This window comes from Bos indicus, chromosome 14, assembly GCF_029378745.1.
Source record: "Bos indicus isolate NIAB-ARS_2022 breed Sahiwal x Tharparkar chromosome 14, NIAB-ARS_B.indTharparkar_mat_pri_1.0, whole genome shotgun sequence".
NCBI lineage: Eukaryota > Metazoa > Chordata > Mammalia > Artiodactyla > Bovidae > Bos > Bos indicus.
The window spans coordinates 25,310,630-25,337,556 of NC_091773.1; the positions used below are offsets into that span (position 1 = coordinate 25,310,630).

The 26,927-nt window shown below is 38.7% G+C and overlaps 1 protein-coding gene across 5 annotated transcripts in view; it reads right to left on the reverse strand.

The window, feature by feature from the left end:
- TOX (thymocyte selection associated high mobility group box) overlaps positions 1-26,927 on the reverse strand; it is a 312,459-nt gene that overhangs the window by 28,228 nt on the left and 257,304 nt on the right. For all 5 annotated transcript variants that reach the window (XM_070802563.1, XM_019973948.2, XM_019973949.2 and 2 more), the window contains 2 exons: positions 15,263-15,493; positions 3,462-3,542 (listed from right to left, as the gene is read on the reverse strand). In XM_070802563.1, coding sequence (XP_070658664.1) covers positions 3,462-3,542; positions 15,263-15,493 — 312 coding nt within the window. The remainder of the gene's footprint in view (positions 1-3,461; positions 3,543-15,262; positions 15,494-26,927) is intronic.

The window sequence follows — 26,927 nt, forward strand, 5'->3', positions numbered from 1 at the left end:
CTCTTGATGAAAGTGAAAGAGGAGAGTGAAAAAGTTGGCTTAAAGCTCAACATTCAGAAAACTAAGATCATGGCATCCGGTCCCATCACTTCATGGGAAATAAATGGGGAAACAGTGTCAGACTTTATTTTTCTGGGCTCCAAAATCACTGCAGATGGTGATTGCTGCCATGAAATTAAAAGATGCTTGCTCCTTGGAAGGAAAGTTATGACCAACCTAGATAGCATATTCAAAAGCAGAGACATTACTTTGTCAACAAAGTTCTAGTCAAAGCTATGGTTTTTCCAGGAGTCATGTACGGATGTGAGAGCTGGACTATAAAGAAAGCTGAGCGCCAAAGAATTGATGCTTTTGAACTGTGGTGTTGGAGATGATTCCTGAGAGTCCCTTGGACAGCAGGGAGATCCAACCAGTCTATCCTAAAGGAGATCAGTCCTGGGTGTTCATTGGGAGGACTGATGTTGAAGCTGAAACTCCAATACTTTGGCCACCTAATGCGAAGAGCTGACTCATTTGAAAAGACCCTGATGCTAAGAAAGATTGAGGGTAGGAGGAGAAGGGGACGACAGAGGATGAGATGGTTGGATGGCATCACCGACTCAATGGACATGAGTTTGGGTAAACTCTGGGAGTTGGTGATGGACAGGGAGGCCTGGCCTGCTGCGGTTCATGGGGTCGCAGAGTCAGACACAACTGAGTGACTGAACTGAACTTACATCTTGTGTATATTAATCTGCATGATACCAAGTGACTATATAACCCAATTTTTGGGTGGATTTATTAGGCTGGTGCAAAAGTAACTGAGGTTTTGAAATTTGCCATTTGATATTGGAATACATTCTTAAGTAAATGTGGTTATGTTATACATTATTTTAATGCACATTTCTCACTTTATGTTTTTTTGCTAATGAGTTATTACTTTCTGTTTATTTTATATTTATTCTAGATTATAGAAATGATGTTAGACAAAAAGCAAATTTGAGTGTTTTTTTAAATTCGAGTTCAAAATGGATCGTAAAACAGTGGAGACAACTAGCAACATCAACAACGAATTTTACCCAGGAACTGCTAATGAACATACAGTGCAGTGGTGGTTCAAGAAGTTTTGCAAAGGAGGGGAGGGTCTTGAAGATGAACACCACAGTGGCCTGCCACTAGAAGTTGACAACAAGCAGTTGAGAGGATCATCGAAGCTGATCCTATTACAACTACACGAGAAGTTGCCAAAGAACTCACTGTCAACCATTGTATCGTCATTTGGCATTTGAAACAAACTGGACAGGTAAAAAAGCTCAATAAGTGGGTGCTTCATGAGCTGACCACAAGGCAAAAAAATCATTTTAAAGTGAAATCTTCTCGTATTCTATGCAAAAACAATGAACAGTTTCTCCATTGGATTGTGATGTGCAATAAAAAGTGGATTTTATATGACAGCTGGTGATGACCAACTCAGTGCTGGACAGAGAAGATGCTCCAAAGCACTTCCCAAAGTCAAACTTTCACCCAAAGAAGGTTATGGTCACTGTTTGGTGGTCTGTTGCCAGTCTCATCCACTACAACTTCCTGAATCCTGACACAATCATTACATCTGAGAAGTATGCTCAGCAAATCAATGAGATGCACTGAAAATGGCAACATCTGCAGCAGGTTAACAGAATGGACCCAATTCTTCTCTACGACAATGCCCGACTGCACATCCCACAACCAATGCTTCAACAGTGAACGAATTGGGCTATGACGTTTTGCCTCATCCGCCTTATTCCCCTGAGTTCTCATGACTACCATTTCTTCAGGCATCTCAACAACTTTTTGTCAGGAAAACAACTTCCACAACCAGCAGGAGGCGGAAAATGCATTCCAAGAGTTTTTTGAATCCTGAAACATGCACTTTTATGCTACAGGAATAAACAAACTTATTTCTCTTTGGCAAAAATGTGTTGATGGTAATGGTTAATATTTTGATTAACACAGATGTGTTTGAGCCTAGTTATAATAATTTAAAATTCATGGTTCAAAACTGCAATTACTTTTATACCAACCTAGTAGTATTGGGCCAATCAAATCCTAAATATTCATTAGAAGGACTGATGTTGAAGCTGAAGCTCCAATACTTTGGCCACCTGATGCAAAGAGCTGACTCGCTGGAAAAGACCCTAATGATGGGGAGGACTGAGGGCAAGAGGAGAAGGGGACAATGGATGATTAGATAGCATCAGTGACTCAATGGGCATGAGTTTGAGCAAACTTTGGGAGATAATGAAGGACAGGAGGCCTGGTGTGCTACAGTTCAAGGGGGTCATAAAGAGCCAGACACAACTCAGCAACTGAACAACAACAAATAGTATTTTGCACCTTGTTTTTCTGCTATAACTTTACATACATGCTATGAATTCTTTAATTATATAGAAATTTGTAATGGTATCAGCAGAAAATACAAATAGCTTTGAAAGGATTTAGAAAAATTAGAAAGTGTAAGATCCATAGTGAGGTAATACAAATACGGTAGGAATTTTAAGGTTAAATAATAAATATTCAGTTTTCCCACAATGTCATACTTTAGAAGTGGAACAGGCTGTGTGAGACCAACGGAGATGAAATTTCTTATGCATTTGTATTTTGTGGTCCTTTTTCTTCTGCACATCATATATTCAGTATGCATATTCCCCAAGGAAAACTAACTTACATAATTACTTCAGAGTTGTTGGAAGGGGAGTGGGTATTTGTGGATAAAAGAAAGCATTTTTCGTGGGTGAATGGACTAAAGTCCAGAGCCTCACCCAATGCTGAGCCAAATACCAGCCACATCTGGACTCAGGATGACACAGTGTCCAGTCTTCACAGCCTCAGCCTCAGTAGCCTCTGAGACTACTCCTCGAGAAATCTATACAGGGAAATATAGATTTAATAACCCAATACCAAACAGAGTTAACTCCTGAGTTTTTATTACAGCAATGCCTCATATTTGAGATATTCCAAAGCATAAAATATTTTTAAGGGGTGCTTTCATTTTCAAATGAAATGATGCATCTTCCCCGCATCTGCTTGCTTATTTTGGCAGGCATACATCCTAATGATGTTGTAATGAGGCTACAATTAAAGACAGTTGCCATCTCCTCAGCAAAGACCAATGGGATGGGGTCGGGGTGCTGGGAGGGAAGACATTTAAAGAGTGGAATGTGGTGAAACAGAGTTGGCTCAGGATTAAGAACGTGCTGCAACTAACCCACAAAACAAGTAATCCACAGGCAGGCAACATTACACCAAAGGCCCAAGGGATGTTGTTCTGGTCCTCTAGGTACGAACAAATATTTCTATAACATACAGCTTTGCTTAGGATTTACTTTTTCAGCAAAGGAGATTGTGCAGAAATGCTGAAGTAATCTTTTGTGCTTTCAAATGACCATCATGGTCTGAGACGAGATGGCCATAACCCATCCCAAGACCACACGGTTGCACGTTACCTTGGACACCAGGCTGGCTCTGTATGCTGCTAGTTGCTTCAGGTACTCCTTCTTCGCAGCCTCTGTTTTCTTTTTATAGACCTGCAACAACAGATAGTCTTAAATTAGAAAGCGCATCTGCTTTTGTTTCCAGAGAAGTGCAATGCAGAATGATAATTATGTGTGTACAGACATGATACAATAATACGTATCTCCCCATAGATAGTGTTTTCTTACTGAAATAAGTTTTTAAGAAGTATAGCAAGAGAATAGATAATAAAAAGATTAACAATAGTAAATTTTCCCATTTTGCATAAAGCATATGAAGAGATATATCTGGGTTAGTCTGAGAGTGGAGGCAGTTGGTTTGGAAAGATACTATGGACGGAGGTTCCCAGGGAACCACATGTGAGTAAAGAAGCCATTCATACTTATATAAGGGGCAGATAATGTTATAGTGCACTCAAATCCTGACATATATAGAACTTCCCTCGTAGCTCATCTGGTAAAGAATCTGTGAAAGATACTATGGCTGCAAGTTCTCAGGGAATCACATGTGAGTAAAGAAGCCATTCATACTTATATAAGGGGCAGATAATGCTACAGTGCACTCAAATCCTGACGTGTATCTCCTTGCTAAATACAAAAACAAGGACAGAATTCAAAGATGATCAATAAAGTTCAACATGCTAATCACAAACAGTTACGGAATTTGCAGGTTCACCACTATTTTAAAGTTTTGTGCCTTGAAGTTCTATTTTCAAAGACTCACGCCAGTCCAGGTTCGATGCACGATACTGGATGCTTGGGGCTGGTGCACTGGGATGACCCAGAGGGAGGGTATGGGGAGGGAGGAGGGAGGAGGGTTCAGGATGGGGAACACATGTGTACCTGTGGTGGATTCATTTCCATATTTGGCAAAACCAATACAATATTGTAAAGTTTAAAAATAAAATAAAATTAAAAAAAAAACAAAAAAAAACAAAGACTCAGCAATCAGTGATGGCAGTTGAAGTCCCATTTGGGAGTGGGCTGGGGAGCCTGAGTGGCCGTGGACTGCACGTGTGCCGTGACGCGCAGCCTGCTCTGGTCATGCCCTTTCCAGAAAACACAAAAAAACACAGTGGATGGTATGGATGTGTGGATGCCTCAATGTGAAAAGGTAAAAGTGTTCTGAATTGAGTTTCAATTTACAGCAGCTTTCATTTTTCAGAGGAAATCATCTTGCAAATACAAGTAAAATCGTCCTAAATTGAGCAAAAGTACTGAAAAACAACTTGCTGGTAGGCTAAAGGTCACATCGCTAAGCTAACAGAAAAAAAGTTATTAGAGTCGAAAATGAAAGAGAAGCAAAGTGAACACACCTTGTCTGCTACCATTAAGGTAATTCTTTCAAGGCTTTGAGCCTGTTTTTGTCAATCTTTAGAAACCAACCCAAAAGAACAAAATATTTTCACCATTGGATGCATTTTCATCAATACGACTATTTTAAATTTCCCACATCTTGAATTTTACAGCAAGGAATGAGGCTTGGCTACTACTTTGTAATGCTGAGCTCAAAACCAGACACAGGCCAGCGTGAAAAGTGGCTTTAGAATTAGTCAAAGTATTAAATATAAATTATGTGTAAAGACCAAATATCTACCAAAGTTGGCAGCAGAAGTCAATTTATGGTTTCTGATGTGGAAGGTGGTTTGCTGAGGCCGGTCCCCGACTGTGAAATTTAAGGTGTGAGAAATATTACCTACTCATAAATATTTTAATTAAAGCAGAACATTTTACTTAAAGTAAACAAATGAGTAACCTTGTCAACAGAATTATAAAGGACCCTATGAAATGAATGTGCTCATTGTTTTCCCTTAGGGAGCGCTTCAGCCTAGTCTTTCATATTTGGCATTTTGGTATATTATAATAAAGGCAACTATAATAAGGCAATTATGAATTCACACAATAGTATCACACAATCATTGTGTCATCTTTATAATACATGGAACTAAAGAAATTTAAAAGAAATTTTTTAGTAAGAAGTCAATTAATCAATTACAGGAAAATTAATTCAATTACAGGAAAATTCTTAATTTACTGAGCTAATTTTATTGTAAGTCAAATTCAGATTCTTTTTTAGACACCCATATATGAAAACAAACACACACTAAATTCCAGCAAATGTCTTTGAACAGTATGATTCATGTATATCATATGCTTTGGTTCAGTCAGAATGAGAAACATGGAGCTCTCTTGCTTTTTGATTGATTTATTTCTTTCTTCAAAGACAGATTTCTGTTTGTAGTTCTCCCTCCAATCTCTTCCCCAAGACATACTTTTTGTTATGAATGACCTTAAACTGACAATGTTTACATTTACTTTTCATACCTTAAAACTGTTTCGAGAGGGTTTTTCTCCCACACAGACAGAAATCCTATTCAGGACTTTGAAGCAAATATTTAACAAAAATATCTTCGATGGTAGTACACTTTTGTAAACTTAAAGCATTTCTATCACGTTCTTTATTCATATGTTACTCTAGGTGACCTCCTTGGGCAGCTAACTGGGGTTCATTTAGCTTCCAAAGGCAAATATTACACATGTGGGTCCACAGCATTGCCTGAAGCCTCATTTTCTACGTAGCACAGGTAAGACGGTGTTCAGATGGCCTGACTGTAACATCTATCATCCTTCTTGCCCTTGGTTTCTATAGAAAAAACAGCAGCGTTACTACAGTGGGGCTCCCAGTGGTTAACATCCCACAAGGTGTTAACTTTCCTGAAATTTGTGTATTAACAACCATGGGAGAAAGGTGGCAACTCCATGTGTTTCAGGCTGGATGTATGCCCCCTGGTTTCAGGGGAGATCGATGTCGTTATGGGATTCCTGACTAGCATTCAGAGCACCGGGTTTCCTCCAGATGGCTCCCTATCGGCTATTGATGACCGGCTATGTGGGATCATCCTACACGTGCCTAAATACCACTTTAGGAAAGAGGAAACTCATCACGTCACATTACACGGCTTGATGGGTCTGCTCTTCCCTGAATAGCTGCAGATCTTCAGAGGGAGGATTCAAAGTGTGGTGATTTCAGGAGGTATGTTTCTGTAATTGTGTCTAAAGGGGGGTGCCCTGGATCAGAATTAAAATCTGAGGTGGCTTCCCCTACAGTAATTTAGAACCTCCACCTTTGAGAACTAGCTAATGGCTCAAATATTATTCACCCTGTATGTCCTTGTGATGCTACCTTCTAAAATTGCACAAGGATGCTTTCTGAATCCTGTATTTGATGCAGATGTCTGAAGAAGGACCTCAAATATATGAGAATGATAAAAAACATTTAAGAATTCCACATACTGAAATTCTTCCTTTAGAACAGGTAATTAAAAATCATCAGTAAAAAGTTCCACAAAAACGTTTCAAAGCTCTATTTATGGATGGAGAAAAGTCTTTCACTTGCAGAAACCAAAGATGACGCTGACTGCATTTGCAATGAGCAGTCCACTGCAATGATCAAACCTTCTAACCTAGGGGATGGGTCTGATTTACATCAAAGTTAAGTTTGGGAAAGAAATGGTCTCTCTCTCTCTCTCAGGGAAAGACAAATATTTTAAAGAAATGTGATTCACACAGTAAATATTAGTACTCAGCTGAACTACAAAATGGCTTCCAAATGGTCTACAGCTGTTTGAAATAAAGTGCAAAGTTGGCCAGATGAGGATTTAAAAATCATAATACATCATTTATCATTTCCCCCAGCTCATCCAAACACTTTTGAATTCATCCTGTCCTAACTTAGTTAGTTGCTGTGGTTTGTTATTCTAAGAAAGCTACCATACCCTATCTAAGGATTGCATCTCAGTGGTTAAGTTAAAACATATATAATGGCTAAACTAAAACAGACCTCAAATGGCAGTTCTAGAGAATCCAAATTCTGTTCATGTAACCTAGTGATTCTATGAATCATTTTTTAAGTTGCACTATATTCCAGCATGTATACACATTTTTATAAGCGAATAATCTCTAATTAAAATCAGCAGTTCAGTATCAGTGACTATGGATGCACTCACACAGAAAACATTCTAATACAACCTGTCATTTTGCTTTTTTCACTTTCTGCTCTTTCCCCAAACAATCCATCTAACTTATATAGAAAAGTAAAATCTTATAAATACCATTTAATTCCTTCTTCCTTCCTTCTTTTTGGCTCTGGTCCTTAGTTAATCTCTAGTTGTAGTTTATTTCAACTCTTTGCAGTAATAATAAGAAAAAACACAGTTCTTCTAATTCTGGATTTTATTCAAACACTACAAAACTAAAGGCACTTTTCTTTTTGGTTAACTTCAAATGCAGTTTTTCCCCAGTATAATTTCATATTTATAGAAAATGCTTAGAAACATGGTTATGTAAGAAATAATAATTTAATCTCATTTCCCTCTAATATACAGTACTTGAGAAATTAACGTTTGCAGCATCTTTGAATGCTATTATTATTTAGGACAGTTAGAGCAAGTGCATCTGTGTTTACACAGAACTTAGTCCTTAAATGCAGTTAAATTTCCATTTGTGTAACTTGCTCAGCGTTTTCTTAAGCATTCCAGAACTCAGAGAACTTTATAAAGTGGTATTCAGAGAACTGAAAACATTATACAACATGACAAAAATTTTGCTATCGATTCTTTTTGGGATCCATCAAATGCAAACACATTGTCTACACAATAATGGGGTAACCTGTTTCTGGAATAGTAGAGATCAGAAGCAAGCTCTTCATCTGAAAATACGGCTGCAAAATACATCTGTCAGTTTATTAAATGAGGATGAGAGAGTGTAATGTCGTTCAATTATATTTAACAATATAGTGAGTATCTGTTATGTGCCTGCATGGTGTGAGGAACAGAAGCTACAAAACCAAAAAAAGTACTAAAATATGCTTCTATTGTGTGCGTTTTTTGTGTCAGGCAAATATATACATATATCTAATCAAACTGGTCTGGTATCTGAGATTTATCTCTGTTTACGCAACAGCCCCTCCTGGTTGCATGCGATCTCCCTTGCATACCTCATTCAGACCCCCAGCCACAGGGCAGCCCTTTTAGCAGGGCAGTTCAGCACATAGCAGGTGCTCGGGAAATGCCTGTGATAGAGTGTATAATCCCTGGTCTCAGGTTTCTCCTCTGTGAGTCAGCATGGGTGTGGTACTCACGGCAGAACACCAAACTGCATCTTTTAAATTAGGGTGGGCATCAGTGGGGACAGAGGATTTGGTATACAAAGAGGTAACCTGCCCTCCTGAAACATGTTTACTAATAATACACAAAGCCCAATGGACTTGAGTGAGTATTATGTTCAAATTCTCTCCCTTCTGACATCATGGAACCATTCAAGTGAAATGTCTGCTCTCTGTATATCAGCATGGAGTATTTCCATGTGTGCTCTGTGTATTTATACCCAGGAAGGTGTGCCACAACCTCGTTTATGTACCAATTAATTATAGGTATATATACCTGTGATTTAGAAATAAAATATGTTCACCATTGGATATAATATTTCCAACTGCTGTTTCAAGTTTTTATGAATATTAATATAAACTTGCCTCACCTTCTACAGTTTTTAAATGAACAATTGTTTTATATATCTTTTACACCTAGCATTCAAAAAATTGGAGAAAATGCATAATGTTTATAAGGAACTGGCCAAGATAAACACATGTGTGAATGCTATGGTAAAACAGGATTTTAGTTAACCTTAAGTATTGTTGACATAAAATCCAAATTTTATCATAAGATACGGGGCGGGTGTGGGGGAAGGCCCCGGCAGCACTTCTGTAGTGGGTATTTGAGCACCAATGAGGAGTAAATGATTTGATTCCGCGGGCTCAGAGGATTTGTCAGCTGCCTCGTAAGTATAATTCTGGCTCTTCATATCCCTGCTGCTTCTAATTTAGCAGGACAGGCTCATAATTGAAGCAAATTAACTATTTACACTTGCCACTTCTACCAGGGGAAGAGGACACAGCAGCAGGAAAGAATGAGCAGGAAATTACATTCTTCCCACTTGTGTCAGACCTGCCCTTATATAAACACATTAACAGTAATTTCATGAGGCGTCAAACATAGGAATAAATACTGAGGGATGAAATAATGAGGTGCTGCTATTGAGCTGAACTGCTATGGCTAATATCCTTGGATATGAATTATGCATCCTGAAAGAAGGCATATGTTACAATATTCAAACAGTTGCCCTGCAAGTGATATCTGCTCATTAGGCTCTGGATCTCAAGGTAAACCTGCTCTCTTCTCCCACGACAGGGCAGCATTTACAAAAATATGCTCTCTGGGCACCATGGGCTGTGGTTTCTCCTGAATACACCAAACCCTGAACAGGCCTTCCATTCCATTTTTAGCCTAACAGCGTGTTTATTTAGCTCTTTGGCTGAAGCTTTAAAGCCATTTAATGTAATGTAAACAAGAACATTTTGTTTGTAATTTGCTAAATGTATTACAGCCCAACTGTGTCTCCAATTAGGAACTTAAGGTTCATTTAGTAATTTACATCTGGTTCTGATTTAAGGTGACTTTCCTTTCCCACTTAGGAGCTGACTTTCCGCGGCTAAAAAGGAACCAAGAATGCTTTATAGCTCGTTGGACCGATCCCTTCTGCTTCAAAGCTGGACGGACTCTTTAATTTAGTGGGGTTTGACTTTGATGACCAGAATCACAGAATTCAGAATAATAGGGAAATATAGGAAATTCAGCTGGACCTTCATAAACAAAGATGCTGAGGGTTGCTCAAACTCCAAGGAGTCTCATATAAAGGGAATGATCTTGTTACATTATTATTTTTCTTTCTCTGTAGGTTCCAGTCAATGAAAGATAAGTAGCGAAGACCAACATCACCGTCACACTTATGTTTTATTTCCTTTTCTCTAGCTGGTGCCTTTTGGAAACGACTTACTATGTCTCTGAACCAGGTTCTCCACTGTCGTAGGATTCGTTAGCATTTAAAACCTTCTGTTGGAATCCCAAACACAATGCCGTTCCCCTTCCAGATTCAGCCCCATCTTCGAAAGTATTCAAATGGAGACGCTGAAATGTCAAGTTTGTTTAGTGGCTTTGGTAGGAACAACTCATAAGGGAGGTTTTGTGTTTCTGGAGGATTTTTATCACTTCTTTTAGCTTCCTTTTGATTTCTCTTCTTTGAGAGATTCTTTACAGAAATCAAAGTACATATAGTTCCTCCCTTTCCAGGGCTTCTGAAAATAAAGACCTGCCCATCTGCAGTGGCTTCTTAGCCCCGCCTAGACTCCACAAAGAGGAAGCATGTGACACACACAGACACAGCAGCCCCATTAGTCCTGTTCCCTCTGGCTGGCAAGAAAACATTCAATTGTAATCTCACTAATAGCTGTTTTTCCTTAAATATTGTAATTTTCTGAGCCCCTAATAAGTCATCAATAATTTTGCCCATTTTCCCCAGTTTGTGTTTATATTTGGAGCTGTTCATAATTGTGGGCTATTATGACAACGGGATTTCTGAACAATGGTGGTGCATGAAATCCTAGCCTTCTCCTTGAACCAGCTGCCTACACAAAGCCAGCAGCATCACGTGGGGGCTGTTCTGCAACATGCACATTTGTCCTAAATTTTGAAGTTTAATGGTCTGCCTCTAACTGGCTCCAGTAACATTCCTTTAAAAATACATAGCAGTATGTGTGCTCTCCAATTTGAATATTAAATGAGAGTAAAATACAATTAAATTAAGTTTGAAACAGAGATATTATGTTGGCACCATGAGTCAACATAAAGGGGAAGAACAGGTGGTAAAACACCATAATAACACTTTTGGATATTTTGCTGAAATTCTCTTGATGCCCAAAACGTGCATTCTAGGTGGGCATGTGCGCTTTGCGGGCAATTCCCGGCAAACTGTAAGAGAGGGGCTGCCACGTGGCGCACGGCAGGCCCAGCTGATGCAGTATGTCCCTTCCATAAGCGAGGCATCTGCTCTCACTCACTGAACCCTCTCCCTGCTTGTCCCTGGGACGGACTTGCACCTGTATATGTCAAAAACCACCCTTTTTGACATACTCTGTGGTTTCACTATCTTTATTAAGCAAGATCATCTTTTAAGAGGAAAGGATAAACTATGCTGAACCCCTGTCAAGTCAAAGGAACATAAGGCATGGGGACAAACTATCTCAAGTGACTCAAACTGATCCCAGTACCTTGTTTTGGTAATGGTGCTTGAGTGTTAAAATACTAACTTCTCCATAAGAGAAAAAGTTATTTCTATTAATATATCTCCCTAAGTAATCTTAGAATAATTTTCTTAAACAACTGCACTTTGATTATGGAAATTGCTTTATAATACTCAGTGAGTTAAATAGGGTCTGTGCTATGCTAAGTTGCTTCAGTTGTGTCCAACTCTTTGTGACCCCATGGACTATGGTCAGCCAGGCTCCTCTGTCCACAGGGCTCTCTAGGCAAGAATACTGAAGTGGGTTCCCATTATTTCCTCCGGGGGAGCTTCCCAACCCAGGGATCGACATCACATCTCTTAGGTCTCCTGCACTGGCAGGTGGTTTCTCTACAATTAGGGCCACCTGGGAAGCCCCCAAATAGGGTCAGCTATTATATAATCTCATTTTTTATTTATAAAACACATTCTTCAACCCCCCAACTATTTCTATTAAGAGAGAACCCAAAGACAGACTCATTACAAGTTACATATTAAATTGGAAACAAAAGAGAAAGAGGAAAGTGTTTTGTTATCACAATATACAATTAAAAAGCCTTAAGTATTATGTCATAATTGTGATCCTACTTCCATTAGAAAGGCTCAGAGCTGAGTTTGAAAGGCAGAATGGGAGAATGGGAGTCATTTCTCTTTTTAGCACGACACTGGAGAATAGTGACTCTCATATTCTTTGGGTCTGAAAAGACCTTACCTGGTCAGACCAAAAATGTGGAATATTATCTCAGTGTTCCCCTCTTGCTATAATAAAAATAAAAGACTGTATTAGAATTAGTGGGGAAATTCTGAAGCTTTATACTTGTTGCCTTGAGGAACTACCCAGTTTTCATCATAAGAACATTATTCTTTTCCACTAGAAACATGGGTACAGGCACTGACCTTGAATTGATAATGTAAAGGATTTGATCGTGGGCTAGGAAAGAGCTGTGTAGACCTCCCCCATTTAAGCTCCTCTAGTAAATGTGGGAAGTAATTAGGAAAAGATATCCAGGGTTAGAAAAACAGGTAAGAGGAGTCAGATCGGTGGTAGCACTGGCAACTGAAATTTCTTGACATAAAACCAAAGGAGCGCATCTGAGCCTTTGAGCAGCACCCCCAGCTCGCTGCCAGGTCACAGAAGGGATCACTAATGTCCTCTGATTACAAGTTGCCATCACAGTCACTAGGGAAGGCAATCACATTCTGGATGTCTCCTCTGGCAAATTCTATCTCACAAAGCAAGAGTTTATAGCACTGAAGCCTGGCCCCTATCCACGACTACACACAGGGGCTGTCTGAGCAGGGAGGGAGGTACGTGCTGGTGCCCAGGCCAGGGTAGAGCAGGACAGGGGTGGGCTGGGGTTCCTGGTGGAGGTGCACTCAGTTTCTCAATCCGTGAATAAGACCCGGCGTAGAATTCCACCGTGTGTCTCCAACGTCAGTGGGGAGCCACACTTTGGCTTTGGGAGTGTGAGAGCAAACTGATCCAAGTTAGGATAGAAACCGGCTCTGAAGTCTCAAAAAACTACATTAGGTTTTCAGTGGAATCACAAAATATAGTGTCAACCAATCTATTTGTGAGTTGGGTATTTTAATCTCACACACAGAGAGCATTTCCGTGCTACGGTTTCCATCCTCAGAGACGACTCTTGTAGCAGAGCTCCACACGGCAGGGCTGTGCTTTTCTGTGAAGCCCTTTGCCAGGACTGGCAATCTTGAAAAGGACATAATGTGTAGATTTCAGACTGTACAGGACAGCTTTGACTTACAGTAAAGGGGGGTTGGAGAGAACTGGAGAAGTAGGTTCAGCTAATGTTTTGTTAGCAGCTGGTTTTACCATTACAGCTATAATTGTTTTTATAAATTGGTTAGAAAAGAACTGTAGGTTGAATGATAAGTTCTAGTCACGGTGTGTAGTCCTAGACAAATCAATCAATGAATGGGACTCTGTCTATTCTCAGCTCGCCCCCACAGTGTCTAGAAAAGTGCCTGGGGCACACAGTAAACACTCAATAAATCTTTGTTGAATGGATAAGTGACTGAATTTAACTATCTGGCCCCATTTCATAACCTGTGAAATTCAGAAAACAGCATCTATGAATACTGTGCTGAACAAATGAAATAAATCATGTAAAACTGTTGTTAGAATATAAAACACAATATACATTGTAGATGCTGACAGATACTACGATATATAGGTTCTTAGAGATGTACACAGGTTTGAGATGTTCTCTTTCTTACATACTTCCCTGGACCTGAGGAGGAGAGGTAAAAGTCTCTGTTAAGAATCCAATATGAGACTAACCCATCATGAATGCAGTTCAGTATTCTGTAGTAGCTAAAGCTGCATCCACTTCATCCACATCCAGTGACTGCACTTTAATGATAATGCTTGTCTAATTTTTCCTTCATGATAATGAAATTCTAGATGGTGACAATGGCAATCTAGTCCTGGAAATCTAGAAATCTGCGATCAATACTGCTTCTTTGTTGAAGTGGGTTCTGTCTACACATGGGTTTCCCTGGTGGCTCAGACAGCCTGAGAACTTGCCTGCAATGTAGGAGACCCGGGTTTGATCCCTGGGTTGGGAATCCTCTGGAGAAGGAAATGGCTAACCACACCAGTATTCTTGCCTGGAGAACTCCATGGACAGAAGAGCCTGGCGGGCTACCGTCCACAGAATCGCAAAGAGATGGATAAGACTCTTTTCCATGATTCCCATCCTCCTTAAGACCTTCTGGATGACTTACACTGTGGCTGAGATACAAAGTGTCTCATGCCCCTGCTCCCCACCAGTGTGGTCCTCAGTCACACCATGGCAATCCACAAGAGGAGAAAATAATCAGGTATCTGGGCCCATTTAATACAGCCTAGCAATATGGTACAAGAGGGATTGAATAACATACTCCAGCAGTCTTTAGGGAATGGCTAAGGGTAGAGATCCTTAAATTCAAGGTTCATTTAGCAAAGAGCAAAGAGAGTTTTGATGACAAAAGAGTAAATACTAAGTGCTGAAGAGAGGTGTGGACAGTTTTCAAAATGCTTTTAGTGTTTTTTTTTTTTTTCTGTCTTTAGGATCACATTGGCAGCGTTAACGAATGAGGTAATTCTGGCTTGGATATGTAGAAGCCCTTCCAAAAGTAACTACACCATATAAACTTTGAAACAAAGGAACTAAGATGCTATTTATAACAGCAATAAAGGAATGTAAAACCATGTCAGAGTCCCCTGAAGTCTGGTTCTGGTGGGGCACATTCTCAGCCTTAGCTCTAGTATCCGAGGAATTCACCCAATGACCAGGCTTCCCACGTGGTGCTAGTGGTAAAGAACTTTCCTGCCAGTGCTGGAGGCATAAGAGACATAGGTTTGATCCCTGGGACGGAATGGCAACTGACTCCAGTATTCTTGTCTGGAGAATTTCATGGACAGAGGAGCCTGGCAGGCTACAGTCCGCAGGGTCATAAAGAGTCGGACATGACTGGAGCTACTACACACACACACACACACACACCAGCACACACCAAACGACCTCAGAAGCCATTTCTTTAGGATGCACACACTTTCTCAAATCATGTTGAATCATCCATTTTGTATCTTTTCTTACCTGTTTTTGCTCTTCACCCAAACCATCCCACATGGAAGCCACAATTTTAGAAACTTCACCAAAGGTAGCATTTGGATTTTGGCCCTTGATGGCAGCCTGAGTATCACGGAAGAATAACGCATAGGCAGACACTGGCTTCTGTGGCTCATTAGGGTCCTTCTTCTTCTTCTTTTTGGGGGTTTTTGGTTTTTTCCCCATGTCAGAGGCAGGTCGTTTCTCTCCACCATTGATCTGAAATAAAACAAAATCTGAATTATAGAAGAACTAAACAAATTTAGGGGCAGATTGCTCTTCCTTGAAACTTACCCAGGTATACTCACCCATACACATCACACAAACACAGACATTTCTAAGGGCCACTTGGTTTTGTTTTTTCTGTTTTTCAAGTAAAACTTCTTATTTCATGTAATTTTCATATTCATCCTCTTCCAGCCTAATTTACATAGCTTTAACACAATCTTACTGATTCTCTTTATAATACTATTGTACTGTTAGATATTATACCTTAACTCTCTCAGCTTTGCCTTTTTCTCCTGCAGGAACTGAATGACGAGCAGCACTGTGATAGTCAGCAGGAGATTCCTCCTGTAGTAACCCCACTGTATGAACAATCCAACCTGCTTTCTTTGGGGGAGTTTATCCTTTTGTTCCTAATTATGATTTTTTTTTTTTGACTGGGCTGGGTTTTCCCACTGTGGGCTTTTCTCTAGTTGTGGTGAGTGGGGGCCACCCTCCAGTTGCGATGTGAGGGCTTCTCACTGTGATGGCTTCTCTTGTTGGGAAGCAAGGGCTCTTAGGCGTGCGAGCCTCAGTGGTTGTGGCTCCCAAGCCCCAGAGCACAGGCTCAGTAGTTGTGGCCCACCGGTTCAGCTGCTCTGAAGCCCGTGGGATCCTCCTGGCCCAGGGACTGAACCTGTGTCTCTTGCATTGGCAGGCAGACTCTCCATCACTGAGCCACCAAGGATGCCCCTAATTTTGATTTTTAAATGATAGTGGGCAACATATCCAATGAATAAAGTTGACTGGCTCCTGGTGTTGCACTTAGGTCTGTGGAATGCTGCTGGGAAATCCTAGTAATGCTCATGGCTTAGAATGGCATAATCCAGACCCTAGGTCAGTGCTGTCCAACAGAACTTTCTGCTAAGGGGGTAAAGTTCTAAAATCTGTGCTATTCAATATAGTTGCCACTAGCGACACATAACTAATGAGCATATGAAATGCAGCCAGCAGGAATAAGAAACAAAATTTTAAATTTTATACAATTTTAATTGCTTTAAATTTAAATAGCTAAATGTGGCTAGTGGTTACCATATTGGAGAGTGCATCTCTGGAAACTAGACTCTCACATCTAGACATTTCTAGCACAGCTTTAACACTCAGTTTAAGGAAAGATTCCATTTCTTCCCATTGTCCTTGAGTATGAATATCTGGATAATCTAAATTGTTATTCTGATGCAAGTGGGAAAAAATACAATGTATTTTAGACATCTGCATTTGAACTTGGATACTAACTAGTTAATATGTGATGTCACTTTATCAACATCTATAGAATGAGATGTCTGGGCTACAATTTCTTTCTAGTTCTAGAATTATATGAGTCTACATGAGTACTGAGTAGTGCTGTCTCTTTCCACCTGCCTCTCCCACCAGCACAAGGGCCCCCATGCACTGTGCCCTGATGAAGTCACCATTATCAGGGAGGTTCTGCACCATCACTTCTATTGCTGTGATGGCTGTTGCTTTTCTCTTCTTGGCAAACATGCAATATGTATCTTATTCAGATAAATTGCCAGGCAAGGTAATCTGTGTGAAATAACAGCCACCATTGGATACGAAGTGTGAGCTCCTGAGAGGCTGGTGGATGTAACATCAGAAGATCCACACTCACGTCCTCTGTTTAGCTGTTTAGCTGTGAAATCTTGGTAAGCTACATTATTTTTCTGGGCCTCCATTTCCTCTACTGCAAATCAGTTGCAATGCCATTGTGTGATTACTGAGATGATATATATGTAATATGGTCAAAATTTTAAAATGGTATTCAGATGTTAATTATGACACAGTAATAACTTTTTACTGAATGAATGGAAAGAAATGACCTCAACACTAATTTGTGATGCCATATGGTCATGGCTTAAAAGATATGCCCTGAGAACCAGAGACAGGAAAAACAAACAAACAAACAAAAAACTAAGCGAATTCTTTGGCTTTGTCTTTAGTTAAAAAACTATGGAATAGATTATTGTTTCAAAACTGTCAGTTGAAGTAGATAAACAACCCTTTGGGGACAGGAGGCTCTGAACCTAGCAGACAGACTGACATAGATCAACACTAGAAAGTGACTTCCCCAGGAAGGGTTTCAGGTGATCCTGTGAGATGACTGGTCCTCAGGTTAATGAGCCAAAGGACAAGAATGCTGGGACTGGACTGAGCGGATACTGGGCAAACTGGGGTAACGGCTCTAAACTAAACACGTAGGTAAATACAACCTCGATGCTCATTCTCAATGGTTGAATGTTAGAATCACCTGGGAAACTTTTAAATAATACCCTCATGTCCAGGCTTTAGCTCTATACTGATTACATCACAGAGTCTAAGAGCAGGAGACACTGGCTTTAGTCAACCTTAACTCTACTCCTCCAACTGCCTTTTGATACTTCAGACATGCAACAAACAGACAAGCAAAGCTTCTCTTTGCCCCAAGGCTACACAGAGCCACAGCTTTTCTTCTCTTCACAGTCAGACTCCTCCAAGTGGTTATGCTGACTGCAGGCAACTCACTGTGCCTTCCCATCACTTAGGCTCTCAAAAAGGTCACCAAGGACCACAAAGATAAATCCAGGGGACTTTTCAGTCTTCCCCTGACTTGATTTCTCACTGCGAGTGTCCTGTCTCTTCCAAAGCTCATCATAGTCTTCGGATTTTATGCCTACCTTGCCTTCCTCACTGTTTCTAGAATCATTTTTAGGCCCATCCTCCTCTACCTGGCCACTAACTGGTAGTGTACCTGACTTTTTTTTTTTTTTTGCTGTAGACTGTCTTCTCCTGTGAATTTTTATTTAGGGAATCTCTTAAGATGCAGGGTTTCCAGTAACAATTGTGGGTGGATGACTGTCAAGTTCATTTCCTCTGAATTTTGAATGCATAAAAACCATTGCTATTTGACATCTTTATCTTCTTTGTATGCTTTATAACTTCCAAATTTTCTAAACATAACTATTTCTATATTCAAAACAATAAAATATCAAGAAGAGAAATAAAGAGGATTTAAGAAAGACCATAATGAAGAATGCTAAAAGTGAAAGGATCATGACATTGGAGGTCATATTTCATCAAGGATTGGAATATGTAGACAATGGGGACACAGTGTATGAAAATAAATGCTTATCCACATGGAATATTTACCTGGGCTCCCTATAAATTTTAATGGAAAAAGTTTCACTTTTCAAGATTTCAGATCTGACACACTGAAATCTCCATGACTGCAGATTATATCAATCTTTGTAGAAATAATTGATTGTCAGTTACATAGAGAAATTTCCTATGACTCACTGCAAATGTTTTTATTAAAAGATTTCCCCTGAATAATTTAAATTGTTTCCATATTCCACTGTCTAAAATTGTGTTTGAACAGCTGATCTTTATGCTTCCTTACTTTTTTTAAATTTATTTTTTTATTGAAGGATGATTGCTTTACAGAATTTTGCTGTTTTTTGTCAAACCTCAACATGAGTCAGCCATAGGTATACATATATCCCCTTCCATCTCCCTCCCCGTCCCACCCCTCTAGGTTGATACAGAGCCCGTCCGAGTGTCCTGAGCCATATAAGAATTCCCATTGGCTATCTATTTTACATATGGCGATGTAAGTTTCCATGTTACTCTCTCCATACATCTCACGCTCTCCTCCCCTCTCCCCATGTCCATAAATCTATTCTCTATGTCTGTTTCTCTACTGCTGCCCTGTAAATTAATTCTTCCATACTATTTTTCTAGATTCTGCTATGTGTGTTAGAATACGATACTCATCTTTCTCTTTCTGACTCACCTCACTCTGTAAAATAGGTTCTGGGTTCATCCACCTCATCAGAACTGACTCAAATGCATTTCTTTTTATGGATGAATAATATTCTATTATGTATAGGTACTACAACTTCTTTATCCATTCATCTGTCAATGGACATCTAGGTTGCTTCTATGTTCTAGCTATTGTAAATAGTGCTGCAATGAACAATGGGATACATGTGTCTTTTTCAATTTTGGTTTCCTTGGGGTATATGCTTAGGAGTGGGATTGCTGGGTCATATGGTGATTTTATTACTAGTTTTTTAAGGAATCTGCATACGGTCTTCCATAGTGGCTGTGTCAATTTACATTCCCACCAACAGTGCAAGAGCGTTCCCTTTTCTCCAGCATTTATTGTTTGTAGACTTTTTGATGATGGCCATTCTGACTGGTGTGAGGTGATATCTCATTGTGGTTTTGATTTCATTTCTCTAATAATAAGCAATGTTGAGCATCTTTTCATGTGTTTGTTAGCCATCTGTATGTCTTATTTGGAGAAATGTCTGTTTAGGTCTTGTTCCCACTTTTTGCTTGGGTTGTTTGTTTTTCTAGCATTGAATTGTATGAGCTGCTTGTATATTTTGGAAATTAATTCTTTGTTAGTTGTTTCATTCGCTATTATTTTCTCCCATTCTGAGGGCTGTCTTTTCACCTTGCTTATAGCTTCCTTTGCTATGCAAAAGCTTTTAAGTTTAATCAGGTCCCACTTGTTTACTTTTGTTTTTATTTCCCTTACTCTAGGAGGTGGGTCATAGAGGGTCTCGCTTTGATTTATGTCATCAAGTGTTCTGCCTATGTTTTCCTCTAGGAGTTTTATAGTTTCTGGTCTTACAATTAGGTCTTTAATCCATTTTGAGTTTATCTTTGTGTATGGTGTTAGGAAATGTTCTAATTTCACTTTTACATGTAGCTGTCCAGTTTTCCCAGCACCATTTATTGAAGAGGCTGTCTTACTTACTTTTTGAATCAGTATTTGGATGACATGGGGCACGTTTCAGATCTGCTGGATTCATGTGACACACATGGTAGCAGGTAGGACAGTTAACTTACTACTGGAAAACGTGGCCCTCCTTTCTAGGGAGTCTCTGCAGAAGCAGGAGCACCGGCTATGGCCAGTGAGATAGATGCTCTAAGTGTCAAGCATACAGAAACCACAAGCTACTGTTTTGACACAACACATATAACTGTTTTGATAGCAACCCTATAGCAATCTCTAAACAAGTCCATGCAGCCAATCAATTTGGTTGGCTTTCTGGAGGCTTCCCCTATTTTCCTGGCTTGTCTTTATTAACAGGGTTAGCCAGATGCAGTCTTCTCCTTTAGAAGAAACAAGCATTTTATGATTTCTGCCTCCCTATTTTCAAGGCTTAGCAGACATCATTTATGTACTATGGAGGGTCACCCCGAGGCTTCACCTGTGTATCTGACAGTGTACCTGAGAGGCACCAAGCTTGAAGCCGGGGTGTCGTCCTCCATTATGGCCAGACCACTGGCCAATCTCATAACATTACATCAGCTTTGTCTCTGCGATTTCTGAAAGTGAGAGCGTGTTGATATACTGTCCTTTTATTTATTTATTAAAAAAATTTTTTTACACTCTCCTTTTAAATACTCATGGTTAATCTTAGGCTGAATTATCTGTCATGCAAGAAAACTGGCATCTGAGTGGACTAATCTACAGGGCACACATAAAATATTTATTTCTTAAGAATCACCGCCTTTTCTTCAGTAATTCAATTAGCTCACTAAAACTGTATTCTTAGATCATAATATTCTGACCACTTATAAAACTGCCCTCATAGAGCCAAACTATGGCTTAAAATAATGCCCTTTCACCAAAAGCTGGTGTAAGAGGAGAACACAAAAATAAAAATTACGTATGAAATAGTTTTAAAAAATAAAATATGCTTTGAAGGGAATCATTGTTATATTGCTCAGTGTTCCTTGCATAAAGGCTTACTGGGTATGTATAATGTCTTTGCTTTTAGAAAGCAATAAAACAGGATACAAATCCCCTGCTGTGGTTGGCTGTCTAATGCACCCACACATGTGGGCAGTGCTGTATGAAGTGAAAGGCTGTCTGCCATGTGAGCACTGGCCATTACCACCTGATATGGTGGGGGGCGGGGGGCTCTGAACACTGGGCATTACCACCTAATTGTGGAGGTCTTATTTTTCACTTTGCATTTGACTTGTATTTGGAAAGGTACAGAAGTGAGCTGTTATTTTAGACTGTATAATGAACTGGGAATTTGTCAGGCCTACTTTCTGGCTGTAGTTTCATCACGTATTTGAAAACCACACGATCATTTCTCATATACAAAACCTCCCCAAAGAAAGATATGCTGCTATAATTTGGATCCACTTACATGCCAGGAATGGATTGCATTTTGAAGGACACCTGGCCTTTCTGACCATCAACTATTTGGAATGAACACAATGATGATAAACACGATTGTGGTGAGAAAATGAGCTAAATGGATTTGTAATATGTCCCTGGACCTTAATTTTGAGTATTGTCTGAATGGATGAAAGTTTATAATTTTATGGCCTAATTTTCCCAGAGACACTGACTACTGTAGTCTAGAGCAGTACTATCTCATGGAATTTTCTAGGAAGATGGAAATGTTCTCTGTACTGTCTGAAGGTAGGCACTAGCCACGTGTAGCTTAGTATGCTAAGCTACAGCAAGTGAGGAACTAGATTTTTAAATTTAATTTTAATTAGATTTAAATGTACACAGTCACACAGGACTTGTGGCTACTGTAAGGACTGTACAGCATCACGTACAGGACACTGTTTTAGAGTATAACATTTCTAGAGTTACTTGGGTTCTAAGACTAGAAGAGTTAAATTTAATTCCAATGTCATGATCTTGACAATACAGATGGACCATAGAATGCAAAAATATAAAGTCTCCACAATGACAAGCACATTGAGAGTAAGAACAAGGTCCTGTTAATCTTTCCAACCTCACAACATCAGTATGGAGTCTTACATGCATTGGGTCACCACATGTTTCCACCTGCATTCTACAGTGGTGGGCAAAGGCTTAGAATGACAAGGAAAAGGACATCTGAAACATATACAAAAGTTGTTTGAAAATCATAGCAACTAAGAATATGTCTGGACTGAGGCCTTACCTGTAATCCTTATTACCCATGGACTTGTTTCATGTTCTATTAAAGCTCCCAGGAAAAAATAAATACATACACAAATGCATAGACATACTACTCTCACAGTAGCTCTACAAAGATATCTGTGCTTCCTGTATTAACTTTTAGACTGATATCTATTTCCCAAATCCCTAGGGTTGTCTTTATGCTTTTGGTAATCCAACTCTGGTCATGTCTTATTGCTTAATTAAAGTGATATATTTAACTTATTTATCACAATAAAACAATAATTTTCCACTTTAAAAAAGCAATGTGTTAATGGTGTTACTTAGATAGCACTTCTTAAGAATACAGAGTAGAGTTAAGACTCAAGGAAAGAGAATCACTGATATTGAAATGTCCCTGGAGAAGTTGGAAACATCTATAAGCATATTTAAAATAAACTGCTGCGGTCCCAAAGCCTTTAATGGAGCCGGGAGAGCTGTTTAATGCACACTATCTTGCAGTAATTGCTGTAGTTTAAAATAGATTTTAATCAAGCACCATCTGCATAATAGGCTGAACAAACAACATAGAACTCCACTTATAACTCTTATCATATAAAGTAAATATTATAAAATCTTCGCCATAGAAACAGGGCATATTACAGCACTTTTTGTGATGGTACTGTAACTGAAAAATTCTGCTACTTAAATTCATTCTCTCTTTTCTTTCTAAACTATGCCATCTAAAATCCCCTTACGAGAATAAATTCAAATAAGCATGGAAAGTAAGTCATCTAGTTACTGTGAAATCAGTAAGGCTTTAATACCTCTTTCATTTTACAATTGGGTTTATTATTATCATTAATAATAACTAATTCAATGACTCAAAACATCAGTTATAGAAAGCTATATATAAAGTGTTATACTCTTGAGATGATTCACAAGCAGAGGGCATTGTATATGTTTCATAGCTTGTAAAACAGACTCATTTTTAGGGATTTTTGATTCTGGTATTGTTTTAGGATGACTTTCGCAAAAACACTCAGTGGCCTCATATAAGGTAAGAAATTTGGGCTACTGTCTAGAAAAATCACTTTAAAGTGAAGAAAATATTTGACTATAACTACATACATCTGTTAGTTATGTTTATTGGTTTTGTTAGATTTATTTGGTCTTTTCTAAATTTACCTTTCTAGGGTGATACATTTACTTATTATTTTAGGTTAAAAATTCCTCTTGCCTCACAGAGAATGCACAAGCTGTTGATACACAGTTCCCATGAATAAAATGCCAGGTAGGCACCTGTGTGTAGCCTCAGTTAAGTTCAGTTGCTCAGTAGTGCCTACTCTTTGCGATCCACTGGACTGCAGCACGCCAGGCTTCCCTGTCCATCACCAACTCCCGGAGCTTGCTCACTGTAGCCTCACTTGAACTTTATTCCATGACTTAATCAAGGTATGCTTAATCATCTAAGAACATTTACACCCAGGAAACACCACATTGTAGTATAATTTAGCTACTTAAATGGATTTCAGGAACTATTATTTGGAATTGAGTACTAACTGGCTGCTTGACTGAATTACACTATTTTCCCCAAAACTGCTTCGCTAATAAGCTCAATCTTAACCACTGCTGCTGCTGCTGCTGCTAAGTCGCTTCAGTCGTGTCTGACTCTATGCGACCCCATAGACGGCAGCTCACCAGGCTCCCCCGTCCCTGGGTTTCTCCAGGCAAGAAGACTGGAGTAGGTTGCCATTTCCTTCTCCAATGCGTGAAAGTGAAAATCGAAAGTGAAGTCGCTCAGTTGTGTCCAACTCTTAGCGACCCCATGGACTGCAGCCCACCAGGCTCCTCCGTCCATGGGATTTTCCAGGCAAGAGTATTGGAGGGGGGTGCCATTGCCTTTTCCGGTATTAACCACTGGGATACTTTATTTCTGATAAATGAGTACATATTAGTTGCTTGGATCTAAGAAATTCTTAAAAGTATCATACATATTACATCATGTGAAGTGTTTAATAATTGTGTGATAAATACAGTTCAACGTGGGAAATACCAGGCTTTTGAAACTCAATTTTAAATATTCTGTCCTAATGCTAGACAATGTGACTTGACATTTGGTTCCAGCACTGCTTGATTTCACTCCACTTCTGTCTGCCTACCATTTTTACTTTATTCTAGAATCTTCTAGCCTTCAGAACAGTAGTAAATAAAAAGTACTTTTCTAAGGCTTATTTAATTGTTCCTCTAGCTACACCCTATTTTCTTTGAGGAAAAAAAAAAAAAAACCCTTCTCTTTCTGTTCAGTATGGTAATGCATACTAGATGAACTAGCAAATTAGTAAGAAACTCTTAAAAGCAAAAACAAGCAAATGCAAGAACCCGGAGAAGCAAGCAGAGTACTAAGGCCAACTTTCGTCTTGAAGACAGCTGCTGAACCTGGTGAAATTGAGTCAAAGTTACAGCAGATAGAGGACAAAGCCCATGACTGACCAAAAAAAGTGGGATATTTAATGGGAGAGTTCCTATTAAAAGTCAGGACTGAAAAGAATTAGACTTTCTGAGCAGGGTGAAATAAAATGATTTGCCTGGCACGTTCCCTCCCAATACCTGCAAGGATGATTCTGAAGGCAAGGGGAAGAATATCTTTTGTGATAATTCACAAACAGAAGCCAGCATTTGTAAAGATTTATACCCTGAACACATATGACTCCAGTGATCTGAAAAACTTTTAAGCCTGAAGTGGCTCTAGATTGTAATGGTCCAAGCTGCTTGGCAGAAGCAAACACAAACCATCTTTAGAGGAGTCCACTTTCAAACCAGGTCGAATAGAATTCTCATAAAGTTCTAAAGAATATCAGCTCTTATTCCAAAAGCAAAAAAAGCAGAATGAATCAAGGCATTAAAACCAAGGGCCAGTGGCAACAATAGACAACAGACTCAGACCCCAAAAGGCTTCACAGACTGGAATTAACAAATGCTTAAAGAACAAAAGAGATTAAATCCATGGATAGAGAGCAAGCAACTAAAAAAAAAAAAAAAAAGCAAACAGATTTGAGAAAAACCAAATAAAACTAGAGATATAAAATAATTGAAATTAAACCCCCAATATATGAGCATTAATTTCAGATTTGATACAGCTGAAAGTTGAATTATGAACTGGGAAATTGATGTAAGTAAATTAATCAGAATACAATGGAGTAAGATATCTTCAAATGATAATGGAGAATCACCATCAATCTAAAATTATTTTTCCTAGTTAAAGTAGTATTTAAGGTAATCTTGTTCCCAATAGATCATCATGAGAGAAAATTTCAAAGGCATAGGGAAAATGATGTCAGATGAAAAAAAAATTTTTACATGTGAATAAATCTAAAGAAAAAAGACTGTAAAAACAACAAAAATAGCATTTTATGAAGTTCATAAAATTACATTTAATTCAAAGATAATTTATAATTTAAATTATAATCAAGATAAACAATAGCAATAACTGCTCCAGTATAAATTGAAAGAAGGGTATTCAGAGTTAAAGTAATTTATGAAGGGTAAAGATATTGATCAATGTTAGACTTTCATGCATTTTTATGTTAATTTTAGACTTTCACACATTTTTAAGAGTAGTTACTAAATAAAGAGAAGGATTATAAAATTTAATTTCCGATTTTAAAATGGGAAATATTGAAATGAGAAAAGTAAGATCAATCTTAAGGAAGGTAAGAAAGAGAAAAAGAAACATAGACATATGTGAGACAAATAGAAAGCAACATACTTAAATGGAGAAATTAACCCAAGTATTTTAGCATTTATTCAATATGTGAATGTATGTAAATGAGGTCAGTGTCATTTTTTTTTTGACATGATACAGGCATGGTTTTATATACAGAAATAAACATAACAGCAAAATATATTAGGTAAAACATAAGAAACATAATTAAAACCAAACAATTACATCACTTTTGTCATTAAAAGTCAGTTTCACTTGAAAGTAAAAACTTGACTATATACCACTGACAAGAGACACATACAATCCTTTCAGCAGAGAAGCTGAAAGTAAAAGGATGGAAAAATATGTATTGTGATTCTTAGCCCATAATTCCCTTAAAGGGAAAACTGTGCTAAAAATACTGCTGAAATGCCAGATACTTTAAGTGTCTTAAAGTGTCTGTTGTGTTACACGTACTGGATTACAGGCTTATACCATAAGCTACCCAAGTTTATATTTTTCTGATGTTTGACTGTATGTCTAGTTTATGACTTCAGGCTGTCAACACAGCTCCATAGCAATCAGGGCCATGGGGAGTGTTTATAAGGTGATAATTTATTTTACTGATGTATTTACAATATTTCTGTCTGTCAAAACAAAGTTATTTCATTTACTTGTTCAATTAGATAAACTGGAATTAATATGCAATCGCTTAAGAGAGCACAAAGTGTTAAGAGGGAAGGTTTAAATGCTTCTTTTTCAGGTGTTAGACTAAATATTCTTTTTTAGCTCTCTTATTA